Raw genomic sequence first — 21,449 nt, 5'->3', positions numbered from 1 at the left:
CCACGCCTGACCACGCCGGGGAGCCAGCCCGAGGGACCGGGGCCGCCACGCCTGACCACGCCGGGGAGCCAGCCCGAGGGACCGGGGCCGCCACGCCTGACCACGCCGGGGAGCCAGCCCGAGGGACCGGGTCCTCCAAGGGGAGGATACAGCAGGGCAGGAGCCCTGAGGTTGCCGCCGTCCGCCCCGCCGCCTCCACTGATGGTACTGTTGGGGCTCCGAGGACGTAGCCCTTGGAGGGGGGGCTCTGTCAGGATTGCCTGCAGCTGGGCTCCACACCTGACTTTAATCCTGACGCCCCATAAATGCCGGAAGTTTCCACCCTTTCGGGGTCGCTGGCATTTTCGTGAACTCTATGCACGAACTTGACCTTGTTTAGTTTTATGTGTTTTGAGTTCTGGCAATCGCCACACGCCTACGGGTTAGTTTGTGTTTTTTCCCTTTTATTTCCCGTTTTTGGCCACCGCGCCATTGTTTATTTGTATTTGTTTGTTTATTAATAAAACCCCGTTCCCAGTATGTCAGACCTCTGCGCTTCCTTCCCTCGTAAGTCCGTAGACGTGACACATTTGTGCAGATATTCCATCATTATCAGACATTTACAGCTACAGTCATTAACAGCAAGACCAACATCTGAACCATTGGAGGTAAAAAAACAAAATGATCTAAACCTTTGGACTGTATGTAATTTGGTTATTGGTTAGGCCAGGGTGATGCTGCTTATACAGATTTTACACCTACAACGTAGTGTTATGATCCTGACATTTCCAGGTTCTCCAGTTCCCTGTTTTGCGTCCTCTGCTCCTGATTACCCGATTGTGTTAATCTGTGATAATTAGTACGAAAGTGTCCTTGCTGTACCGTCCTCGTTCTGTCATTTTAACCCTGTGCTCTGTTTATTATTTTTAAAGCCCCTGTTTGTGAATTGTGCGTTTGCGTCCTCCCATCCTTGCATCCCTCACACATAGGGTACTATTTTTTAATAGTCTTTTGTCCTACAGGACAAAAAATGATGAAAAAGTGGACTGTATGAATAAATGAACTCTACTGATAGTTGGATAGCCTGCTTTTTGTTATAAAAGGTTAATCAAACTGGGCTTTGCATCAATAACAGACTTTATGTCTCTGTTTCATTTTTTGTTGGGGTTCTGTGTATGTAGGTCAGCTGTGGGTACGAACACAATGATCACATTTAGCTCTCTTCTCTGTTTTCGCAAGCTCTGCTTGCGCTTCCATGCCTTGTAGTAGCACCTGGGATCAAGATGCTCTTTTCTCTAGCTCCCACCTGGATTCCAGGCTCTATGCTTTCTGCTTTGATACCTTTAACACCCCTCAGATCTGTCAGCGTTCCTCCCCATTCTCCCAAAACTTTGTAATTCTCATTTTGTCTTTAGGTGGCATGGTTTTTATTCCACAACAGCATTCTTGAACAGAGAGTGTTTGAATTAACTTCTTTTTTTCAGCAGACATCTAAACGTGTGCACTAGGTTTCCTTCTTTGCTTTGCTTTTGTGGTATGTGGTACTGTTCTGACAGTTATGTGGTAGATCATGTGCAATTTTGTATTGATTTTGATCCACTTAGTGCCAACAGCTTATTTTAAAATCTTCTACGTTTCTCTGTGACCCACTGATTCATCACAAATTCCTTGCCATCATCGCAGTGTAAGATTTATGAGGACTGGAACCATGGTAGTGTCTGGTCTCTCACGAGCCTCACAGGGCCCTTCTGATAACACTCAACAGCTGTCCACACAACCTGTCTGCCCTAGGCGAATGGTATCTGTTGGTTCCGTGTTGACTTGTCCTGCTCCCACAGATCCTGCGGCTACTATATTTTCTTGTTGTATTTGAGGAGAGTCTCTACAAGATGAAATCCACAAATTTCAAGAAACAGCCATAGACATGTCCAATGCATTTATCTGGGGGATAACTGGGGGGCTTGTATAAAGTGAAATCAATCATTGAAGGTAGTGGGCAGTTAAAGGTTGAATGTTCATGGTTACAAGCACACATTAATCATTGTAAAACTAAAACAAAACCTAAAATATAGTATTTCATTTAGCTTTTATTGTTACATTTTTTCAGAATGTGGCCAAAAACATGTTTGGGCAAGCATGGCTCACAGGACAATTTGCCAGGAAAAATTGCAGACAGTTAATCAGGGAGAACCCCAGTAAATCTCTCTCTGTCTTCAGGTGATGGGGTGGAAGACATGAATAATGGGAATTCCCTTGTATTGAAGAATGAAATGATAACCGATTGCATCTATTACTGCAGCATGCAGTCACTCCTTTGTCCTCCTGTCAGAGACACACATTTCTGAATTTGTACGTGCTCTGTGTGTTTTTTTTTTAAGTTACATTTACATTTACAGCATTTATCAGATGCCCTTATCCAGAGCAACTTACAATCAGTAGTTACAGGGACAGTCCCCCTTGGAGCAACTTTGGGTTAAGTGCTAAAAAGGTGAAGTGTTTGTCATTGTGATACACATCACATGGTGACACAACGAAATGTGTCCTCTGCCTTTAACCCATCACCCTTGGTGAGCAGTGGGCAGCCATGACAGGCGCCCGTGGAGCATTTTGTGGGGACGGTGTTTTGCTCAGTGGCACCTCAGTGGTTCGGGATTCGAACCGGCAACCTTCTGATTACAGGGCCGCTTCCTTAACCGCTAGGCCACCACTGCCACCAAATTCCTACAATCTTCTGAGTGTTAAAAATGCACACCTACTGCGTAAGGGACTGTCTACAAACTACTTTGTGGTGATGTGATCAGGTGGTGTCACACCAGCTGTCCAATACACAAGTTAATGTCCCTGACATAACAAGCAAAGCCTTGAAACAGCCCAGCCTGTATGCTACCAAGGCTGTCTGATTATGTGTTCCCTGAGTGTTCGGACGAAGCCTAAAAGTAATGAAATGTCCTAGAAGAATGATCCTCCGCGTTGTCTCCTCAGGAGTGTTGATGTAAATTTTGTGGTCAGTTAGATCAACTGAGGTTTTCAATTTTGGAGAGTATAGTAACATCACCATGCAAGAGTGTAGTCTTACATTAGAATGTATTCATTTATTACAGAATTACTTCATTATGAGCAGAACAGATGGTGATGTGTGCTGTTCAGGGCTGAATTGGTAGTTGTATTTACGCCCTCATTACATTCAGAAGTACAAATGCATATTTCACTCAATAATTCTATTCAAAGTGTTTCATGTTGGTCATTATCTCTTTACAGACAGTGTTAATTTGCTGAAGCATCTGTCTGTGTTGGACAGCAAGAACGTGACTCTGTCAGATGAGGACTATGGGTGTCCCGTGCTGCACATTGGCATCTACTCAACCCTGGCCATCCCTGCACAGCAAGCATTTGGATTAAGGTAATTTATTTGCACGTATGTGAAATGGACACAAATTTCATAAAAAAGTCATAAACTTCTAATACTAGCTCCATTTATTATATATATTTATTACCCCAGGTCATCACAAAGACTTGTGTGTTTGCATTTGTGAGTGTGTGTGTGTGTGTTTTTCTCATTGGATGTCTTCAGGTTTGAAGATGAGTTCAGTATCCTCCTACAGCTGAGGACCTCCCAGAATGAAGACTGCAGCTTGTTAACTCTACTTAATCTTCACAACCACATCCTCCTCCAGATCCGCCTCGGCCCTCACACCCTCACGTTCATCAGTGCCCAGCAGCACAGTTATGAGTAAGCCCACATCTCTCCGCACATCTCCTTGTAGTTACATTTCTTATCAATCATTTCTGCAATTTCTACCCTTTGCCTAGGTTTCCCGTGCCAAGGCTGTCTGACTCCCAGTGGCACAATATCTCTATAGGCGTTTCATTCAGAGAGTTGGCACTCTATGTAGATTGTGCCCTGGTTGAGAGAGTGACCTGGATTGACCTCTACCTGGGCATCATCACCGAAGGCCTGTTGACAGTGGGCGGAATCATGGAAGCATTTGAGACACCGTTTGAAGTTAGCATTAATACAGATATTTTATCTGATATAGCGTTGTCAAAATGAATTAAGAAACAATGCAACAATGTATTTCATATCACAGTAAATATATTCATCATGCAAATCATAAAAACCATGAAATGTGTGCTTGTTTCTTCAGGGTGAACTGAGACAGATGACCTTCTTTATGGGGGATTCAGATGTTGCTAAAGATCACTGTAACCTCTACAGTCCAGCATGTGAAGATACCAAGAAGCCTCAATCATCTAAACACAACCCACAGGTTTATTCCTAAACTTGTCAGCAGACCCTAAATTGTGGGCTTTGGGTTTCTGTATCATATACATTCTTTATTATTTTTTAGTTGCTGCCGTTGTCATCAGATTTGATAGAAAGCTCTACTGATAATGATGACCCGTTGCTTGTGTATTCAACAACTGACATCAAGACAAATGCAGTGGTGAGCGGATAAATCCAATTTCTATGTTATGGTAATGTATACCATACACCAAAACAAGATTATTACTAGCAAAACTTTTCTCAACAATAACCTAAAAAAAAAGAAAGAAAGTAAAATTCAGCATTCAGTTTACTACTGACAAAAAATACAATTGTTTTGAATATTACAGTATCTCAATACAATTACAATGTTAATTAGCACAGCCTGGACGTGTAAGGTCTGATTCATATCTGAAATTGCTGATTCATATCTGTGACAACATCCTTCTTTACATAAGTTTCATGTTGGGATCGATGAGAAAGTAAATCTTTACTAGTTAAACAATCTCATCTTTAAACGTCCCCTATCATGAAAATTAACATTAATAATAACATTAGTTCCCCTAGCCTGTCTATGGTCCTGCAGTGGCTAGAAATGGTGATAGATGTAAAGAGTGCTTTGGCCATTCTACTTCGCCGTTCAGAGAGCAGCAGCTAAGATTTCATTTACAGTGACTTTATCATTTTAGTGCCAGGCAGTTCCCCAGACCTGTGTGCCTATTTGTAGATGTGTGTCCTGAGGCAGACATGTTGGATGTGTCCAGTGCCATTATTCCATATCAAAGCTCCTTCTTTAGCCTTGAAACCCGCAGTTGTGTTCCATGACCTGCAATTTAGTTCAGCCAGAGCTGAAAAAAAACATGTATAGTGAAATGCTAGTATGTATTGCTGATATTTTTTAACAATTAACTGGCATCGACTGTTTATTTAAAATCATTGTGGTATCGTGTTTTTATGCAAACATAATTATGCAATAAGCAATTATGTTTTGTAGCTTAAGACTCTTATACTGAAAGGCATGGCCATATAGTTTATTGTTCTTTATTTGAAATCTTAAAGTGAAATCTTTGTTGTTGTTTTTGCGTTATAATCATTATGTACTCAAAGAAGATTCAAAATTCATACTTTTGTCACGTACATAAATAGACACGTACAACAGGTTCCCTGAATTTGATCATGAGAAGTAATGGCTGAAATGAAGGCTAAAACAAAGTAATATGTACATAAAACAGTGTAAATAGAGCATGCATGAATAGAATAAAATAGAATAGAATAAAATATTTATGAAATGCAGAGCGGTATTTGCTGAGTTTGGTTGAAAGTTCAGGTTTTGTTATTGTGAACATTTGGAAAGATGAAGTGGCGTGTCCTTCGTGAAAAACTTTTCAGTTTGGGCTGTAATACACCTGAAGCATTTGCCTGAGAATCCTGCATCTCCGGGTGTTAATCTCCTATAGATGATAGATGTGATTAACAGGGCCTAATCGTTCTCAGATGAAGCTCGTTGAGTGAGGACTATTAGGCCCTGTTAAAAACAGAAGGGCAGCCTCAGGAGGACGTGGTAACGTTGACCCGGACCCTGAACCTTACATGTAGTATTTCAGTTCCTGGCCATCGTCACACGCCTGCAGGTCAGTTTTAGTTTATCCCTGGTCTGGTTGAGTTTCCTGTGTTCCTGTACAATAAATACCTTTTTTGTATCACTATGTCCTTCACATGCGCTTCTGTCCCCGTTCAGTCCATGGTCGTGACAGTAGATCTGAAATTATATTTCTTGACATCTTGCAGGCCAGACATGATCCATGGGCATTTACTATCTCAGCAGAAATCAAACCCTGGTCATCCCATTTTACTTCCTCTTGTTTGTTCTCTCATCACCTGGAGTTCACACGGGGTAGTCACCTCTTCTCTGAATGTTAGCATATTTTTCCCCATGTTTTACTACTTATTCTAGTTCTTTTAAGTATACACGTCTGTGTATATTTGGCCATATTCCAAATACCAGCCCTTTCAGATCATTTTTTCTAATGTGGCTGTGTTTTTTTTCTGATGGGTCTCTTTGGGTTCCATGAACCTTTCATCTGCAGCTTCATTCTACAGATACTTCTGTTGAAACTTCCAAAAACTGATGAGAACATGGTATTGTCAGCCAGCTTGTACTCAGCCACAGAGCAAATGTCACTGTGTGAACACCCATGGACATCGGCATAAAATTGTGATTGCAGATTATTTGAACAACCCAGGAAAAATTTACTGTAACATAATGAGCTTGGACTGACAATATAATGAGCGAAATGTGCTTTATTTGGAAGCAACTCGCTCCCCTTTTGACAGGTTGTCTATAAATAAAAGTGAAGTGATTGTCATTGTAAAACATTGCAGCACATCACATGGTGATACAACGAAATGTGTCCTGTGCATTTAACCATCACCCTTAGTGAGAAGTGGAAAGCCATGAAGGTGGAAGAGATCCTGGAGAGCTGGAGATATGCTCTAGAGAGGAGAGTAATGAAAACTAGTCGGGCTAAGACAGAATGTGTGTAAATGAGAGGGAGGACAGCAGTGCAGTGGTTCAGGTTGCAGTGAGTAGAACTGGGTTCAACAGCAATGGGAAATGTGAAGAGAGTACAGACAGGGTGGAATGGGCAAGACGGCATATAGCAGAAGTCGCTCTGGATAAGGGCATCTGCCAAATGCCTTAAATGTACCAGGATGAGTGAAAGGGGAGGTTTAAAGGTTGAGGATGGTGGCATTGACAGAAAGACAGGAGACAGAGCTGGACGTGGCAGAGTTAAATATGCTGAGATTTGCACTGGGGATGACAAGGATGGACAGGATTATGAGAGCATTAGAGGAACAGTTGTGTCCGAGACAAAGTCAGAAAGGCCAGATAGAGATACAGGCAGAGGAGAGACAATGAGTATGTTGGGAGAAGACATGTATGTTGGATAACACACCCGCATATGAACCAGAGGACCACAGTGTGGTCATTTACAGCATTTAGTTGAGACACTTATCCAGAATGACTGACAAATAGTAGTCACATTGCTTATTTTATTTTAGAACAATGCATTCAACATTTATTGCTAAAAAAAAATTCGTCAATGTGAAACCACCCTCTTTCCTCTTTTTGCAGAGTCCTGTGGACATCATTAGTAATAACAAGGGTCATGATTCTGCAGATTCTTCGAGGTTGGGTCCTGAGCATTTGGAACATTTAAAAACCAGCATTCATAAACCTTCTGAAGTGACTAAGCATCCAGACAAATTAATTAATCGAGACAAGTGGAACATAATGTCCACTAGAGGGCCAGAGTACCAACAGTCTGAGGAGGCTGTCACTGAAATCATTGACCTGGACTCAGTCTCCACCTACAGTTCTCACCGATCTGTCCAACTGCCCAATCCCGAATTCCCTGACTTCCTCCTGAGTGAGGAGGATCTTCTGCCTTCTACTACATCTACACCTGTCCTGTCAGCCAGGGAACCTATACGCGGTGGTCACGAGACAAGTTCAGGAGAACAGAGTAAAATGGCAAAAACCTCACCAACTAGCAGTGAGCAAACAGACCTACATTTACCCAAAGCAAAACATGGTGACGTAATCACTGGACCTGATGGAAGGACATACTGGCTTCTGAGGGGACCTCAAGGGCCTGTGGGGCCTCCAGGAGAAACAGTTAGTATTAGTTTATAACTAATAATAAAACACATAGTACATGTGTAAAGCAAATTAACAAGCACTTAATGTATGAAACGTATTTTTAAGCATTTATAGGAGGTTACCTTTTCTGAAACATTAAGGACATGCACAAAGTTCATTACAATTTTGGTGTCACCTCACGTAATGCTTTTCACCTTTATTTTCTGTTTAAAATAGAAAGTGTAGTTATATATTGCTGAATGTACTTGTTTGTTTACACAGGGTTGTACTGGAAGAGAAGGATTTTTGGGGTTTAAGGGTGACAAGGTAAGATAATAATGCATGCTGCATCACAAGCTACAGACTTGGTTACAGACTGGTGGTGGAATGTTTTTGTGCTAAATATGCAGCTTTCCTTCTGATTGGTCAATGGCTTCTGTGTAAAAAGAGCCGTATGTTTAGCATATTCAGAAATGCCACCGTTTGTTAAATTCCAGGGATCCCATGGCCCACCAGGAGCAGACGGTGTGAGGGGGGTGCAAGGCCCCCCTGGCCCCCCCGGATTACCCACCTTATACCTGTGGAGAAACACACAAGAGGATATGGCTGCATTTCAGGTTTTTTGCTTTAATTACAATGTGTTTAAAACTACACACAACTCTCCAACATTTGATGAGTTCTTTCAGTTGTGCTGAAACATGGAAAGGAACCCCGTTTTGGACATTTCTGGTTTTGGTTACGAAAAGCAAGAGCCAACACCCACTTTTCTCGTCTGGTCCTTCATGAGCATTCAATGTGCCAGATGTCTGCCTGGCCACAATACAGAACCCTGTTTAGTATGAAGTAATGGGATGCATTCGAGAGACTTTACATGCACTGTAGAGCATTTTTAAATCATAAATTCTCTCTGCTGTTGAAAACTTGATTGCAGCAATCAAGTACAGTAAGCACTTCAATATGTAACATAACATGCATGGAATAATGTCAAGCTTTTGGTTAGGAAAGTGCACAGTGATAATTGTTTGTCACTGGCTGTAATCATATTTCATCTAATCTCACATTTGGAGTTAAATATTTTCCATGCATTAAAAGAACATTAAGAAGGTCTGTGTTTATTTCACAGACAAACATTGTAGGCTGGGATTGTTTGGAACTGAGAGAGTGAGAAAGAGTCCAAGCTCAGTTTCAGGCGTAGTGAAGTATCTCCCGTGCGCCTGGACTGGAGCATTTTCAGCTTGATATGGCTGGGTAAGATTACAGAAAGTCCCAGCTCAGGGCAGCTAGGAGTAATTAAGGATGATTTGTCTCCTGGGTATTGTAAGTGGCTTTACGTGAGTTTCTGTTGAATACCCAGTATGCGCTGTGAATGGTGGTAGAGTTACAGGGAGCTATGAGGTCGACGGACAGATGTCAAAACCCCCACTGACCCGGCGGTTACCTTGAGTCTACAAAGGCTCAGAGCTGGAGGAGGTCTGACCCTGTCACTCTGTTTAAGTCTCACCCTGTCTGGGATAGCTGCTTTTGTCCTGCCCTGGCCATAGACTAATTCTGGCCAAGACAAATAGAAGCTGGAAAGGCCAGGTGATTATAAGAATCCAGGCATCAAGCTCATGTTTTGATAATCTATATGTACACTGACAGTGATTCATTTACAGTAGCATGTCAGCATTAAGAGAGCCTTTGCATGGGGCTAGGAACACTTGTTATGTTTGGCAATTCAGGGTATCACATGTTACAAGATTTCTCATGAATGCTGTCATGACTTCATGTGACAAGACCATCAAAAATAACCCCCAATTACAAAGTTCATCCTTACGTACAAGATCATCTTACTGACATGTAATGCACTTATTCAGATATGAATAAATATTTTGCATTAATTAAACTGCTCTACTCCTATTTGCAGAGAACATGGTATTTTCATTTGTTGCTCGCAGGATGGCCTGTAAGTACAGCATCTGAGCTAATAGTCATAATTAACAGCCTGCAGAACTGTAAAAGACATTTTAATATACATTCTAATATACATTTAGAGAGAACAAGGGCCTCCCGGACCACCAGGAGAGATGGGGAGACCTGGTCCACCTGTAAGTACAACTATTAAACACTAATTTATTTGAGGACAAAATGACATCCTATAATTACAACATGGAATTTTATTGCTTGCTATTGTTAAAAAGTATTTTCCTAAGACATTGAGCTGATACATTTTTTTTCTTTAAGGGTATACCTGGGGAACCTGGAAAGGTGGGAATACCTGGACGTACAGGAGAGATGGTAATAAGAAAAATAATATTCTTTATCTTTATGCAGATTAATTACACTAGGGCTATTACAAGAAAAGGATATTACATGTGAATGAAGGTATTTAAGTGATAAAAGTATAATTTTTTGTTAATGCTGCAGGGCATTATTGGGCCAAAAGGAGTGTGTGGTCGAGCAGGGACCTGGGGAAGAGATGGCGAACGTGGATCCGATGGAGAACTTGGACCTCCCGGAATACCTGGACTGCCAGTGAGGGACTGTTTTTCTAATTTTGCTAACAATGTCACAAAGTGAATGAATTACACATAATGGTTGGTTTTGCAATGTAAAACAGAACTAAATCTATTTCTACTCTTAACTGCCGTGCATGAGGAGATGCTATAACCAGTTTCGGCATTTGATCCTTAAGGGTCCACAGGGTTACAAAGGAGAAGCAGCTCCCCCTGGAGATAAAGGAGAGCAGGTACTGTGTGAAATAGTTACCAGTATTTCCTAATACCGCTGTGTACCACTCAACACACAACAGTGACTTGCTCTTGTGTCCAGTCAGCCCTTCATGACATAAGAAGAAACACTGTCCCGAGATTATGTTCTCTCTCTTAAGTTTGGTTGATTATTTGATCATGACCTTCTATATTTTACCTGTATATCACAATGTAGTTTCTAACAAGTATCTACCAGGATATTCGTTTTCCACATCATTTGTGATCATGATCTAATTATAAAACCGTAAAGTTTATAATGAATTAATTGGTTTGTTATAATTTGATTGTATCCTCAGGGTTTTGCTGGTGTCCCAGGTCCCCGTGGGGACAGAGGAAGAGCTGCAGAGAAGGTGACATAATTATAAATAGGATGCATCCAGCCACATTAAGGTTGCCTGCAAACATATTGAGAAAATGTTGAAACAAATGGAGCTGCACTGCCCCCTTATGGCAAATATACAAATGCATGATAATCATAATCACAACATTACATTCTGTTGTGCCAGATTACATTTCAGTTGGCTATATTACATCTACAGAACTCACAATAGTTCTTGTCTAAATGTACTGCTGTGCCCTATTTCAGGGGTCAAAAGGAGAACCAGGGTTCAGTGGTCCTGCTGGTGACCTAGTGAGTATAATTTTCATGTAAAGCTACTTCAGCCACACTTTGCAGATATATATATTTACTTACAATTAACTTCTGGAATTGAATTTAATTGTGGACATCAATGTTAATTCATGCAAATGAGTGTTTTTCTGTTATATTATTAATATTTTTATTATAGGGGCCTCAAGGTAAAAGAGGCATTGAAGGTATACCAGGACCACCAGGAGCAAAGGTACAGTAGCTCTTTTCTTTCCTTGTCTTTTTTAGATTTGTTTTTTTTTTTTTTTTTTTGGTCACAATACCAAATTGAATACATTACTGTAGCTGTTTGTGAGCATTATTATTGCAATTATTTTGTGAATATTTTTTTATTATTGTGCATTTAGGGGGATCCTGGGTTTGATGGGACGCAAGGGCCACCAGGGCTGGTGGTAAGTGTTTCTGGTCCTTTTCTTGTGTAGTTACTGTCAAAACTGTTCAAATCCATCTTAACAAAGTGATAAACGAGTCCTCACAACTCATGGGTGTGTTCACAGGGAGCTCAAGGAGCTACAGGCGTGGTCGGGGTGCAAGGGGTCAATGGCTCAGAGGTAAATTGTTCTTGACTTTGAAGATTATGGTCTTTTCCCTTTTTCTCACAACACTCATAATTGGCCAGTTACATGACATCTCCTGCATCTTTAATGCTCTTCTGAATGTATTGATCACAGGGCAAAATAGGCCCAGTGGGCCCAGCTGGTCGCAGAGGCCCACTGGTACGGTATAAAAGAGCACCCTATATTCATTCAGGTACTGAACTGTCCTTGATTTTGACCATTTGCACCTTGATATACAACTACTTCTATATTTCGCAGGGTCCCCCAGGGTTGGAAGGAATCCAAGGGTGTCCTGGGCCTCAAGGACCTCGAGTATGTATTCCATATTCTTCTTCTCTTATGTCAAATTTATTAGACAAATTTAAATATATTTACCGTGTTCTCCTCAACACATTCCTGCTCTTGAGTTGTACTTTATTGTCAGTATTAGCTCTCGTTTCCTCAAGTTCACACAGTGAGCATCTATTTGGCTTTGGCCTGAAGTCTGAAGGTTGTTGCTAGGCAGCCAAAGTCAGCTTTAGTGGACTCCTGTTGAGTTTATCAAAGGAAGGAGAAAGAAGTGCCCTGTGCTTTATTAATGGTTTGATAGAAGTGTGGGTGTGAACATGTCCACATTAGGTTGTTTTCCTTCAGTTTAAAATGTATATCTCAGCACTGGCTATATGATTCATGAAACACAGGGTTTGTTATATAAAAAAGAAACATATTGCTGTGTTAAAATGACTTGCATTTATTTTGTAATATTAATTAAATTCATGATCTGTTTTTTGCAAAGGGACAGCCGGGCATGAGTGGTCCACAGGGTCTTAAAGGAGACATTGTAAGTTATAGATAACTGTATATGGTTCAAAAGTGTAGTTTGTGTTGAAAAAAACTGACATAGATGTTTTTTATTTAGGGTAAAGATGGTCCTGTGGGAAGAAGAGGAGAGCTAGGTGTTGAAGGACCTATGGTATTTTACTGTACTATAATATATTTTTGCAGGATTTAATGTTATTATGAGCTTTTCTCTATTTTGCATTGCATTGCATTTTGTAGATCAGGCCCTTTGAACATTCCGAGGCGTGCTATTAAGCTCCATAGTGGTGTACTTAACAGTAGATGAGTGTTTTACATATACATCTACTGTGCATCTGCAGGCCATTCTGGCTCTTATGTGTTACCTAGTGAATGTCTTTTTGGGTTAACCTGAAGTGTTTTGTTATGGTTCCATTACTATACAAAATGTTATTATGTGTTTCAGGGTGTTACAGGAGACCCTGGACCAAGTGGCTTCCATGGTTTCACAGTAAGATATTTGAGCTCTATTTTTTGGGCTAAAATAATTGGGCAAAATGTAGTGATGCCTGGATGCTGCATACTTAAATGTATGTGAAGCACATCAACTACAGTGGGTGACGGTGGGAACAGAAATCTTGAATCTTGATTTGAATTCCATCTACTCTGTCCTTCTCCTCCAGGGATCTCGGGGGCAAAATGGAGACAAGGGCGATGCTGGACCAAAAGGAGATAAAGTACAGTTAGAACATTCATTTTGTCAGTAATCATAACCAGCAGTCAAACCACAGCATATACTGACTATAGAGGAATAAATTATTATTCCCAAATGTTAATGACAGTCCCTTTTTTCTGTTGTTATTAGGGACCAAATGGTGCCCAAGGTGTTATGGGTTCCCAAGGACAAAGAGGTCAGATTGGCCCATCTGGACTCTTCGGTTTCCCAGGTCAGCCTGGTCCCCCAGGTAATGAGGTAAGCCTGCAAACACATTTTAGATCTGACATGAAACTTGAGCTTCCCTTTTCTCCTCAAAGATGTGTTGTTGGTGTGTTTTCACACTCAGGGTGAGGATGGGGAAGCTGGTCTCCAAGGGCAAGTTGGCAAGGAGGGAGCCAAGGTGTGCAAGGTTTATTATGATCTGTGTGAGCTATAACAACATATACATGTATTGCTCTACCTTATTATATACGTATTTTGTTAAATGTCTAGGGCAATAGGGGGTTTCCTGGTCAAGTTGGAATATCAGGACTGACAGGATCCAGGGTATCTGTTATGCAGTTCTTTTTTTTCCAATTGCTTTCTAAAGATAACATTATGTGATGTGCTTACAGATTTAGATTTTCCTTGGTGTTACATAGTGAGAATGACCATGATATTTTTTTCTCTAGGGTCGAAATGGGCAGGATGGTCCTACTGGAATTACTGGAATGCAGGTAATTGTAATGGTTGTAATGAATATACACATTTAAAGATGTTATACCACAAGGAACATTACAATATCAATAGGCAATAGTTAACGTTGCTCTTTTGACATTACATTTACTTTCAAGTAGTGGTGCATCCTTAAATGAAACTGAATAATAATAAGCCTTTGCATTTATTTACAATGCATTCAGAGAGTTTTGACCCCTTTCAATTTTCAACCACTTGTCAAATTATGTAAATACATTTTTCTTCTTCATGAATCTATACTCAGTATCCCATAATGACACAACACATAAATTCTAGAATTTTACAGTTTACAGCATTTCCATTTCCTTATCCAGAGCGACTTACATAAATGTTTTAAAATTTCCATCATTGAAATCCCTCAGTTTACTAGAACCCGATCTATAGATACCATTCGCTTAAAAACTCAGAACCCAGTTGTTTTCTTAGGTTTTTAGTTTGCACTTGAAGCTCTTTTAATGACTCAGTTGTTCGGACATCTAGTGGAAGTTCATTCCACCACCTAGGAGCCAAGAAAAGAGAAGGGTACAGAAAAATTGCTTCTGCTGCTTTGAAGGTCATAATGAGGCCTTTATCATCTGTAAGTGGAAGAAGTTCAAGACCACCAGTACTCTCTTAGAGCTAGCCAACCATCTAAACTGATGATCACTTTGTCAGAGCTGCTCCAGAGCTCTTCTGTTCACCAAAAGGCGCCTGGAGTTTGCCAAAAGGCACTCTGAAGGCACTCTGAGACCATGAGAAACAAAATTGCTCTGATTAGACAAAGATTGATCTCTTTGGTGTGAATGTCAGGCGTCATGTTTGGAGGAAGTGCCCAGCTCAAGGAAGAGTCCAGGTTGTCCCAAACACCTTCCATTTAAGGGTTATGGTGGCCATTGTGCTCTTAGGAACGTTAACTGCAGCAAAATTATTTTGCTGCCTTGCCCAGATCTGGGCTTTGCCACAATCACAGATCTCCTTTACCAGTTCCTTGGAACTGATGACATAGTTTGTGCTCTGATATGCAATGTGTGTGCCTTTCTGAGTCACGTCCAAACTATTTAATTTAACCGAGCTGCACTACATTCAAGGTGTACAACCATCTCAAAGATGATCAAGGGGTCTGCAAAGGTCTGAATAAAGGTGCTCTCAAATGGTTGCAAATTGAAAGAGGTTTGAATACTTTCTGAATGCACTGTATTTACTGAATTGCACTGTATGATACATTTTTATCATCTGGAAAGTTGATTATCTGGATAATCATCTCAGAAATGTCCTTGATCTCACACATTTATTCACCCTTGATTACAGAATTTCACAAGCTTTTAGTGTTAACATGCAGCTGTTTCATGCTTCCGTCTGCAGGGTTTGAAGGGTCCATCTGGAATTGAAGGGCCAGAAGGAAAGCCTGGTACACAGGTTCCCATTTTATAACTTAATATCAAGTAAAACTCAAGTAAAAAATGAATGATGACATTGTATCTAAAATGACTCAATTTTGGCTAGAAATTATAGAATCATAGAATATATGTTTGATATCTATTGATAAATAGACATGTAATAGATGATTGCATGTATGTTTCAGGGAACACCAGGAGCAACTGGCAGTCCTGGAAATCGAGGGCCCAGAGTGAGTCCCTGCTACTTCAGCACAAATAAACAGCTTTTAAAATCTATAAAATTCTTGTTGACAAGGACACATTGAGTCACCAAAACAGAATTACCTATATCATGCTTAAGAAATGTTTGTTTAGTATTTATAATTATTCATTTATATGTTATAATACATCAGTTGTAACATATTTTATGAAGGGTTTCCAGGGTCTTATTGGAGAATTTGGTTTGCCTGGACCACCTGGTAGCTCGGTATGTACATTTTTTGCAGAAAACTGAGCAAAATACTATTTTTGAATTTGTAGATATGCGGTTGACACCTTTTTTTAATCATGCAGTTTGACTATACATAAGATTAAATGTGAAAGATATTATACCTACATAAAAGAACATCATCATATACCTAAACCTGATCATAACAGACAAATCTGATATATGTAATCAATATGTTGAAAGATCAATACAATGATGCTAATGCTAATCAGTGTTACTAAATGTCAGGAAGTGAAGTTTAAATAACTGGAATAAATATTTCAAATAAATGCAAAAAGAACTGCATTAATCTTTTGTTTTTGAGGTCAGTGGTCCTTTTCGATTGTTTTACATTTAAGTTCTTACTTCTTATGAGGTCACATTTGGACAACCAGGACAAGATGGCAGCCCAGGCCCACCTGGTGAAAAGGTACACATATTGTTAATCATTTGGCATATATGTTTTACACATAAATGGTTTGTGTGTTTATATACACATATATTCTCTGTATGAACAGGGTTTCACCGGGAAGCATGGTCTAAATGGGCCACAAGGGCTAGTAGGGATGTATGTAAGTGATACCTTACAAAGTTTCTTGGCATTTGAGAACTGATAAACAAGATTCAGACTATTAATGATTACTTAAGTTACTACAGACTATCTTCTGAAGCTGATATCTTAATATTGTTTCAAATTGATTTGCTTTGAATTTGTGTTACAGGGTTATCCTGGGTCTTTGGGTTTGACTGGACTTCCAGGACATATGGGAGAGAGAGTAAGGATGTCAGCCCACTAAATTATACATAGACTACTGCGGTATTTTGGGGGGATTGTTTGTGATGTGTGACTTTTCTTTCACGTTTTTCTTAAGGGTGAATCGGGCCCGAGAGGCCATGTTGGAAAACCTGGGGAAACTGGTGGCCCAGTGAGTAGGATATTACTTACATGTTTAACTGGTATGAATATATATATAATTTGATATTTTAAAGAATTTAACTTTTGACCTTGAGGGTTTAACTGGACCTGCTGGGGAAAGAGGACCACCAGGACCCAAGGTGAGCAACATCATGATCAAGATTCATTTTCTAATCAGTTTTGTTTTTTTCACACATGTAATTGTTAGCAAGTACAAATGATGTGACATTGTTTCTGTACATCTTGTTATTTTCATGTTTACCCAGGGTCTCCAAGGGGAGACAGGTCCCCGTGGTGTTCCAGGAGAACCCGTGAGTACCTTTCTGTGCAAAGTGATTGTAGACTCAAGTAAACAAGTGGAGACTTTTATGTCCTTTGCTTGAAGAGGACAAATGGGGCTTAAATTACCTCAAGCCTTCAACCAAATGGACCTCTCATGTCTTCAGAGGAAATTTTTTCAATTAATGATAATTGACATTTTGAGACATTTTTGTGCACTTGCTTGCTGATGAACAAAAGAATTTAAATTTTCTTCTTGTAGCTATAATGCATCCTGAATGTATTCACAGTGCATCACTTTTTCTACATTTTTCAAAGTTAGAGCATTATTCCAAAATGGATTAAATAGATTTTTTTCTCATGCAACACCCCATAATGACAACATGAAGTGGGATTTGAGGATTTGAAAAATTTGTAATAAAAAAAAAAAACTGAGAAATCACAGTAAGTTTCCACAGCCTTAACTGCAGCTTAATAGGAGTCCACCTGTGGGAAAAAAACGTTGATTGGACATGATTTGGAAAGGTCCCACATTTGACGGTGGGGCAGTGGTGACTAGCAGGTAAGTGCACAGTAAGGATGTGGACCCGTAATTGGAAGTTGGCGGTTCAAATCCTGAACTGCCAATGTGCCACCGAGCAAAGTTGCTCCCCACATGATGCTCCCTCAGGGGGAGTCAGGATAGAGGGAAACATGACTGCAGCAATGTACAGCCTGGCCTGGCAGCCTGAGCGCTCTTAAATTCAAACTGGGCCGACAATTCATCTTACAGCAGGACAACGACCCTAAGCACACATCAAAGGAGTGGCTTCAGGACAACTCTGTGAATGTCCTTGAGCAGTCCAGCCAGAGCCCAGATGTCCTTGAGCAGCCCAGCCAGAGCCCAGACTTGAAATTGATTGAACATCTCTTTAGAGATCTTAAAATGGCTGTGAACATATGCTTCCCATCCAAGCTGATGGAGCTTGAGAGGTGCTGGAAAGAGGAATGGGCACACCAAGCTTTGGTGTGAATGTGCTTTCTCAGTTTTTTTATTTTTAATAAATTTGTCAAAACCTCAAGTAAACTTTTTTTATTTTGTCATTATGGGTTGTTGTGTGTAACATTCTGGAAAAAAATGCATTTAATAAATTTTGGAATGAGGCTGTGACATAAAAAAAAAGTGGTAAAAGTGATGTGCTGTGAATACTTTCCAGATAAGATAAGATGATTCTTTATTAGTCTCACAAGTGGGAAATTTACATACTTACATACATACAGATGCACTACAGAATGGCTGAAATCTCTCTGATTTAAAATGATTTCTTTAGGGTCCCCCTGGTCTGCCAGGTGCCAAAGGCATGATGGGAAATAGTGGTTCTTTGGGTAGCCTAGGGCCTCAGGGACCACAAGGCCCAGCAGGAACCATTGGATTTCCAGTGAGTGGATGTTATATGTTTCTGCTGTACCAGGCAGTAGAGACCACACACATAGACATTAATAAACTAAAGATATTAATGAACCATCTGCTGTTTGTCTCACAGGGCAATCAAGGTGAAGATGGGCAAGTGGGATTAGCAGGGGAGAAAGGAGTGCAGGTGATAAATCACACAAAAGGTTTATGGCACAAAAAAATTCATGAATTTCAGTATATGTTCCTTACCTCTTTAATTTCAGGGAATGTTTGGTCATTTTGGTGATCCTGGTTTCCCTGGACTAGTTGGCCCACAGGTCAGTACACTTTACTCAAAATGCCATGAAATACAGAATATTTTATTACGTTTTTCCTTGGGACAACATTAAAAATTACACTTTGATACAATGTGAAGTAGTCGGTATACAGCTTGTACATTTTCTGTACACTCAAAACAAAAAAACACTGGCAACACAAATGAGTACTCAAAAAAGGTTACTCAATTAGCCATTTTCTCTCCGCAGTGCCATGTAACTCATTAATGTTACAAGGTCTCAGGTGGGTTAAAACCTGGTGTTATCACTCTCACAATCTCTTATACTGGCCACTGTAGTTCAACAAGGGGCAGTGGTGGCCTAGGGCATAAGGATGTGGACTCATAATTGAAAAGTTCAAACCCCAAACTGTCAAGGTGCCACTGTGGTGCCCTTCAGCAAGGTACCGTCCCCACACGCTGTTCCCTGGGAGAAATAAAGATGGCCTAAGCTGTAAGAAGAAAGCATACAGCAGTTTAACAGGACAGTTTGCACTCAGAGACAGGCCTCGTCATTGTCTGCCAAAGACGTTGACACCAATTTTCTTTTGAAAATAGATGTATGTGTTGCCAGCATTGCTGTAGAGGTTAAAGGTCAGCCTGTCAGACTAATTTAGTCAAATTAGTCTGCAAGGATGATCATCCCAGAAGGAAGTGTCTTCTAAAGATGATGCACAAGATAGTTTGTTTAGTTTGCTGCGGACAAGCAGACTTAGAACATGGATTACTGGAACCTATGGTCCAATAATACCAAGATAAAATTGTTCTGTTCAGGTGGATTCAAGCATGTGTGGTAGCAATCAGGTGAGGAGTAGAAAGACAAGTATGTCTTGCATGATCCCACCCTTTCAGAAAGTGGGCCACAGGGCAGCAGTCCAATATTCTCTAAACATTTAGGATGACCACTGCCTTGTTAAAGAAACTAAGGGTAAAATGCTGGACCGTCCAATAATGACTCTAGACCTAAATCCTAGTGAGCATCAGAGGGAGGGTGGAGGAGTGAAAGTGAAGTGATTGTCATTGTGAAACACTGCAGCACAGCAAACGGTGATACAACAAAATGTGTCCTCTGCTTTTAACCATCACCCTTGGTGAACAGTAGGCAGCCAAGAAAGACGCCCGGGGAGCAGTGTGTGGGAACGGTGCTTTGCTCAGCGGCACCTTAGTGGCGCCTTGGCCTTTCAGGATCCAGCTCCATTATGTTGTCATGGCTTCCATTAGCAACCTGTGAAACTCTTGTGAACTCCAAGCCCAAGAGAGTTAAGGCACAGCTGGGAAATAATGGTGGCCACATAAAATATTGACACTTTGGGAACAATTTGGACATTTTTGCTTAGGGATTTACTCACTTTTGTTGCAAGTGGTTTAGACATTAATGGCTGTGTTTGCTTGATTATTTTGAGGGGTCTTTTTTTTCCCAAAATATAACACAAAAATGTATTTGTCTGTGGTCCATTTCTCTTTTTCTTTAAATACTAAAAATTGCATACAGAATTTGGATGCTGTTTTTCATGGTGAATGTTTTCTATGTACATATACACCATTTTTGTGCAATGCTTACCCACTGCATTTGCTTTTAGGTAGTGCAAGCCAGAACTTCCCTCTGACAAAATGTGAGGGACACTGACAAAATATGATTGTTGATTTATTGACTTAACAGGGACTTCCTGGTCAAGCTGGTGAGGAGGGGCCACCAGGAAAGAAGGGTGAGCAGGTTGGTTTGTGACTTTTTGTATTTCCATGGTAGCCTAGTAGCTAAATGGAAAAAACATCTTGCCTCTGAACCAGAGGACCACCAAGTAACAGGTTCAAACACACTTTCTACCATTGTGACCGTGAGCAAGACACTTAACCCTGAGTGTCTTCAGGGGGACTGTCCCTGTACCTTCTGATTAAAAGTCACTCTGGATAAGGGTGTCTGTTAATGCTGTAAATGTAAATGTAATCTTGAAGAACATACTCTTCTATAATAATGTTCATTTGACTCCCTCCCTATCATGTAAATAAATGACAGGGGTCTCCTGGCACTATTGGAAGGCTGGGTCCTACTGGAGAATCAGGAGACTCAGGGCCGGAGGGAATTCCAGGAGTTTATGGTGTGCCAGGACCACGGGGCAAAGAGGTCTGCGGCACCATTCTTAAAAGCACTTTCTTTCCTGCCATACTACTTCCAGACACTAATGTCATGGGTGAATTTTATTATTCTAACAGGGGCCTGCTGGGATACCAGGTCAAATGGGAGGAAAAGGTCTGAAAGGAGAAAAAGTTAAGTAAAATTAATTTATTTTTTTGTAATATCATAATTAAATTAAAATACAGGCAATTTTTGGCACAAAAATTCATTCCAGAAAAAACTCTGTAACACTGAATATTCTGTGACAATGCATGTTTTCATTGTTTTAGTCTTAAAATTAAGTTATACCTATAATTTCTCTTAATTAAAAGGGAAACATAGGACCTTTGGGTTCCCCTGGCTGGGACGGACCACCAGAACTTCTGGAAATCAAGGACAAAAGGGTGTGAAAGGAGACAAAGGGGATGTGGGATTTACTGTGAGTGACCTAAAATAAAATATACTAAAAAACAAGATTAATCCAAATGGAGTCACAGAGTTTTTGGTTAATGTATTTTAGG

The 21,449-nt window shown here is 40.4% G+C and overlaps 3 protein-coding genes and 1 long non-coding RNA gene across 4 annotated transcripts; all 4 read left to right on the top strand.

Moving 5' to 3' along the window:
- Positions 1–637: 637 nt before the first annotated feature.
- On the top strand, positions 638–7,940 carry LOC114799650 (collagen alpha-1(XI) chain-like; the record flags this gene model as incomplete). The annotated part of the gene is made up of 7 exons (XM_028996444.1): positions 638–647; positions 3,238–3,379; positions 3,551–3,709; positions 3,790–3,982; positions 4,125–4,247; positions 4,329–4,424; positions 7,380–7,940. Coding segments are annotated over 7 exons (1,284 nt in total), but the record flags the coding sequence as incomplete, so codon positions are not given.
- Positions 7,941–10,309: 2,369 nt separating this feature from the next.
- Positions 10,310–11,436, top strand: LOC114799645 (uncharacterized). The gene is made up of 5 exons (XR_003751255.1): positions 10,310–10,400; positions 10,561–10,614; positions 10,933–10,986; positions 11,223–11,267; positions 11,425–11,436. It is a non-coding gene; the product is annotated as an uncharacterized LOC114799645 (long non-coding RNA).
- Positions 11,437–11,977: 541 nt separating this feature from the next.
- LOC114799649 (macrophage receptor MARCO-like) lies at positions 11,978–15,910 on the top strand. Its single transcript, XM_028996443.1, has 13 exons — positions 11,978–12,035; positions 12,101–12,154; positions 12,618–12,662; positions 12,741–12,794; positions 13,086–13,130; positions 13,303–13,356; positions 13,485–13,592; positions 13,684–13,737; positions 13,830–13,883; positions 14,009–14,053; positions 15,414–15,459; positions 15,634–15,678; positions 15,861–15,910. The coding sequence occupies exons 3-13, from the start codon at positions 12,630–12,632 to the stop codon at positions 15,908–15,910; spliced, it is 588 nt and encodes a 195-aa protein (XP_028852276.1). The 5' UTR covers positions 11,978–12,035; positions 12,101–12,154; positions 12,618–12,629.
- A 383-nt stretch (positions 15,911–16,293) lies between these two features.
- On the top strand, positions 16,294–21,344 carry LOC114799643 (collagen alpha-1(I) chain-like). The gene is made up of 13 exons (XM_028996437.1): positions 16,294–16,344; positions 16,433–16,486; positions 16,637–16,690; positions 16,787–16,840; positions 16,926–16,970; positions 17,097–17,141; positions 18,420–18,527; positions 18,633–18,686; positions 18,766–18,819; positions 20,476–20,529; positions 20,830–20,937; positions 21,027–21,080; positions 21,261–21,344. Exons 2-13 carry the CDS (start codon positions 16,481–16,483, stop codon positions 21,336–21,338), a joined length of 714 nt encoding a protein of 237 aa, XP_028852270.1. The 5' UTR covers positions 16,294–16,344; positions 16,433–16,480; the 3' UTR covers positions 21,339–21,344.
- The last annotated feature ends 105 nt before the right edge of the window (positions 21,345–21,449 follow it).

This window comes from Denticeps clupeoides, chromosome 11, assembly GCF_900700375.1.
Source record: "Denticeps clupeoides chromosome 11, fDenClu1.1, whole genome shotgun sequence".
Lineage (NCBI taxonomy): Eukaryota > Metazoa > Chordata > Actinopteri > Clupeiformes > Denticipitidae > Denticeps > Denticeps clupeoides.
Note: the sequence above shows the minus strand (reverse complement) of the source record. Positions and strands in the feature narration are given on the sequence as shown.

What these genes read in the sequence shown, in the direction of transcription:
- LOC114799649 (XM_028996443.1), top strand. Translation starts at nt 12,630, where the DNA reads ATGAGTGGTCCACAGGGTCTTAAAGGAGACATT. An exon ending in GTGGCTTCCATGGTTTCACA is followed by an intron (nt 13,131 to 13,302) that starts GTAAGATATTTG and finishes CTTCTCCTCCAG; the next exon opens with GGATCTCGGGGGCAAAATGG. An exon ending in CAGGACTGACAGGATCCAGG is followed by an intron (nt 13,884 to 14,008) that starts GTATCTGTTATG and finishes TTTTTTCTCTAG; the next exon opens with GGTCGAAATGGGCAGGATGG.
- LOC114799643 (XM_028996437.1), top strand. An exon ending in GTGGTGTTCCAGGAGAACCC is followed by an intron (nt 17,142 to 18,419) that starts GTGAGTACCTTT and finishes TGATTTCTTTAG; the next exon opens with GGTCCCCCTGGTCTGCCAGG. An exon ending in CAGGAACCATTGGATTTCCA is followed by an intron (nt 18,528 to 18,632) that starts GTGAGTGGATGT and finishes TTTGTCTCACAG; the next exon opens with GGCAATCAAGGTGAAGATGG.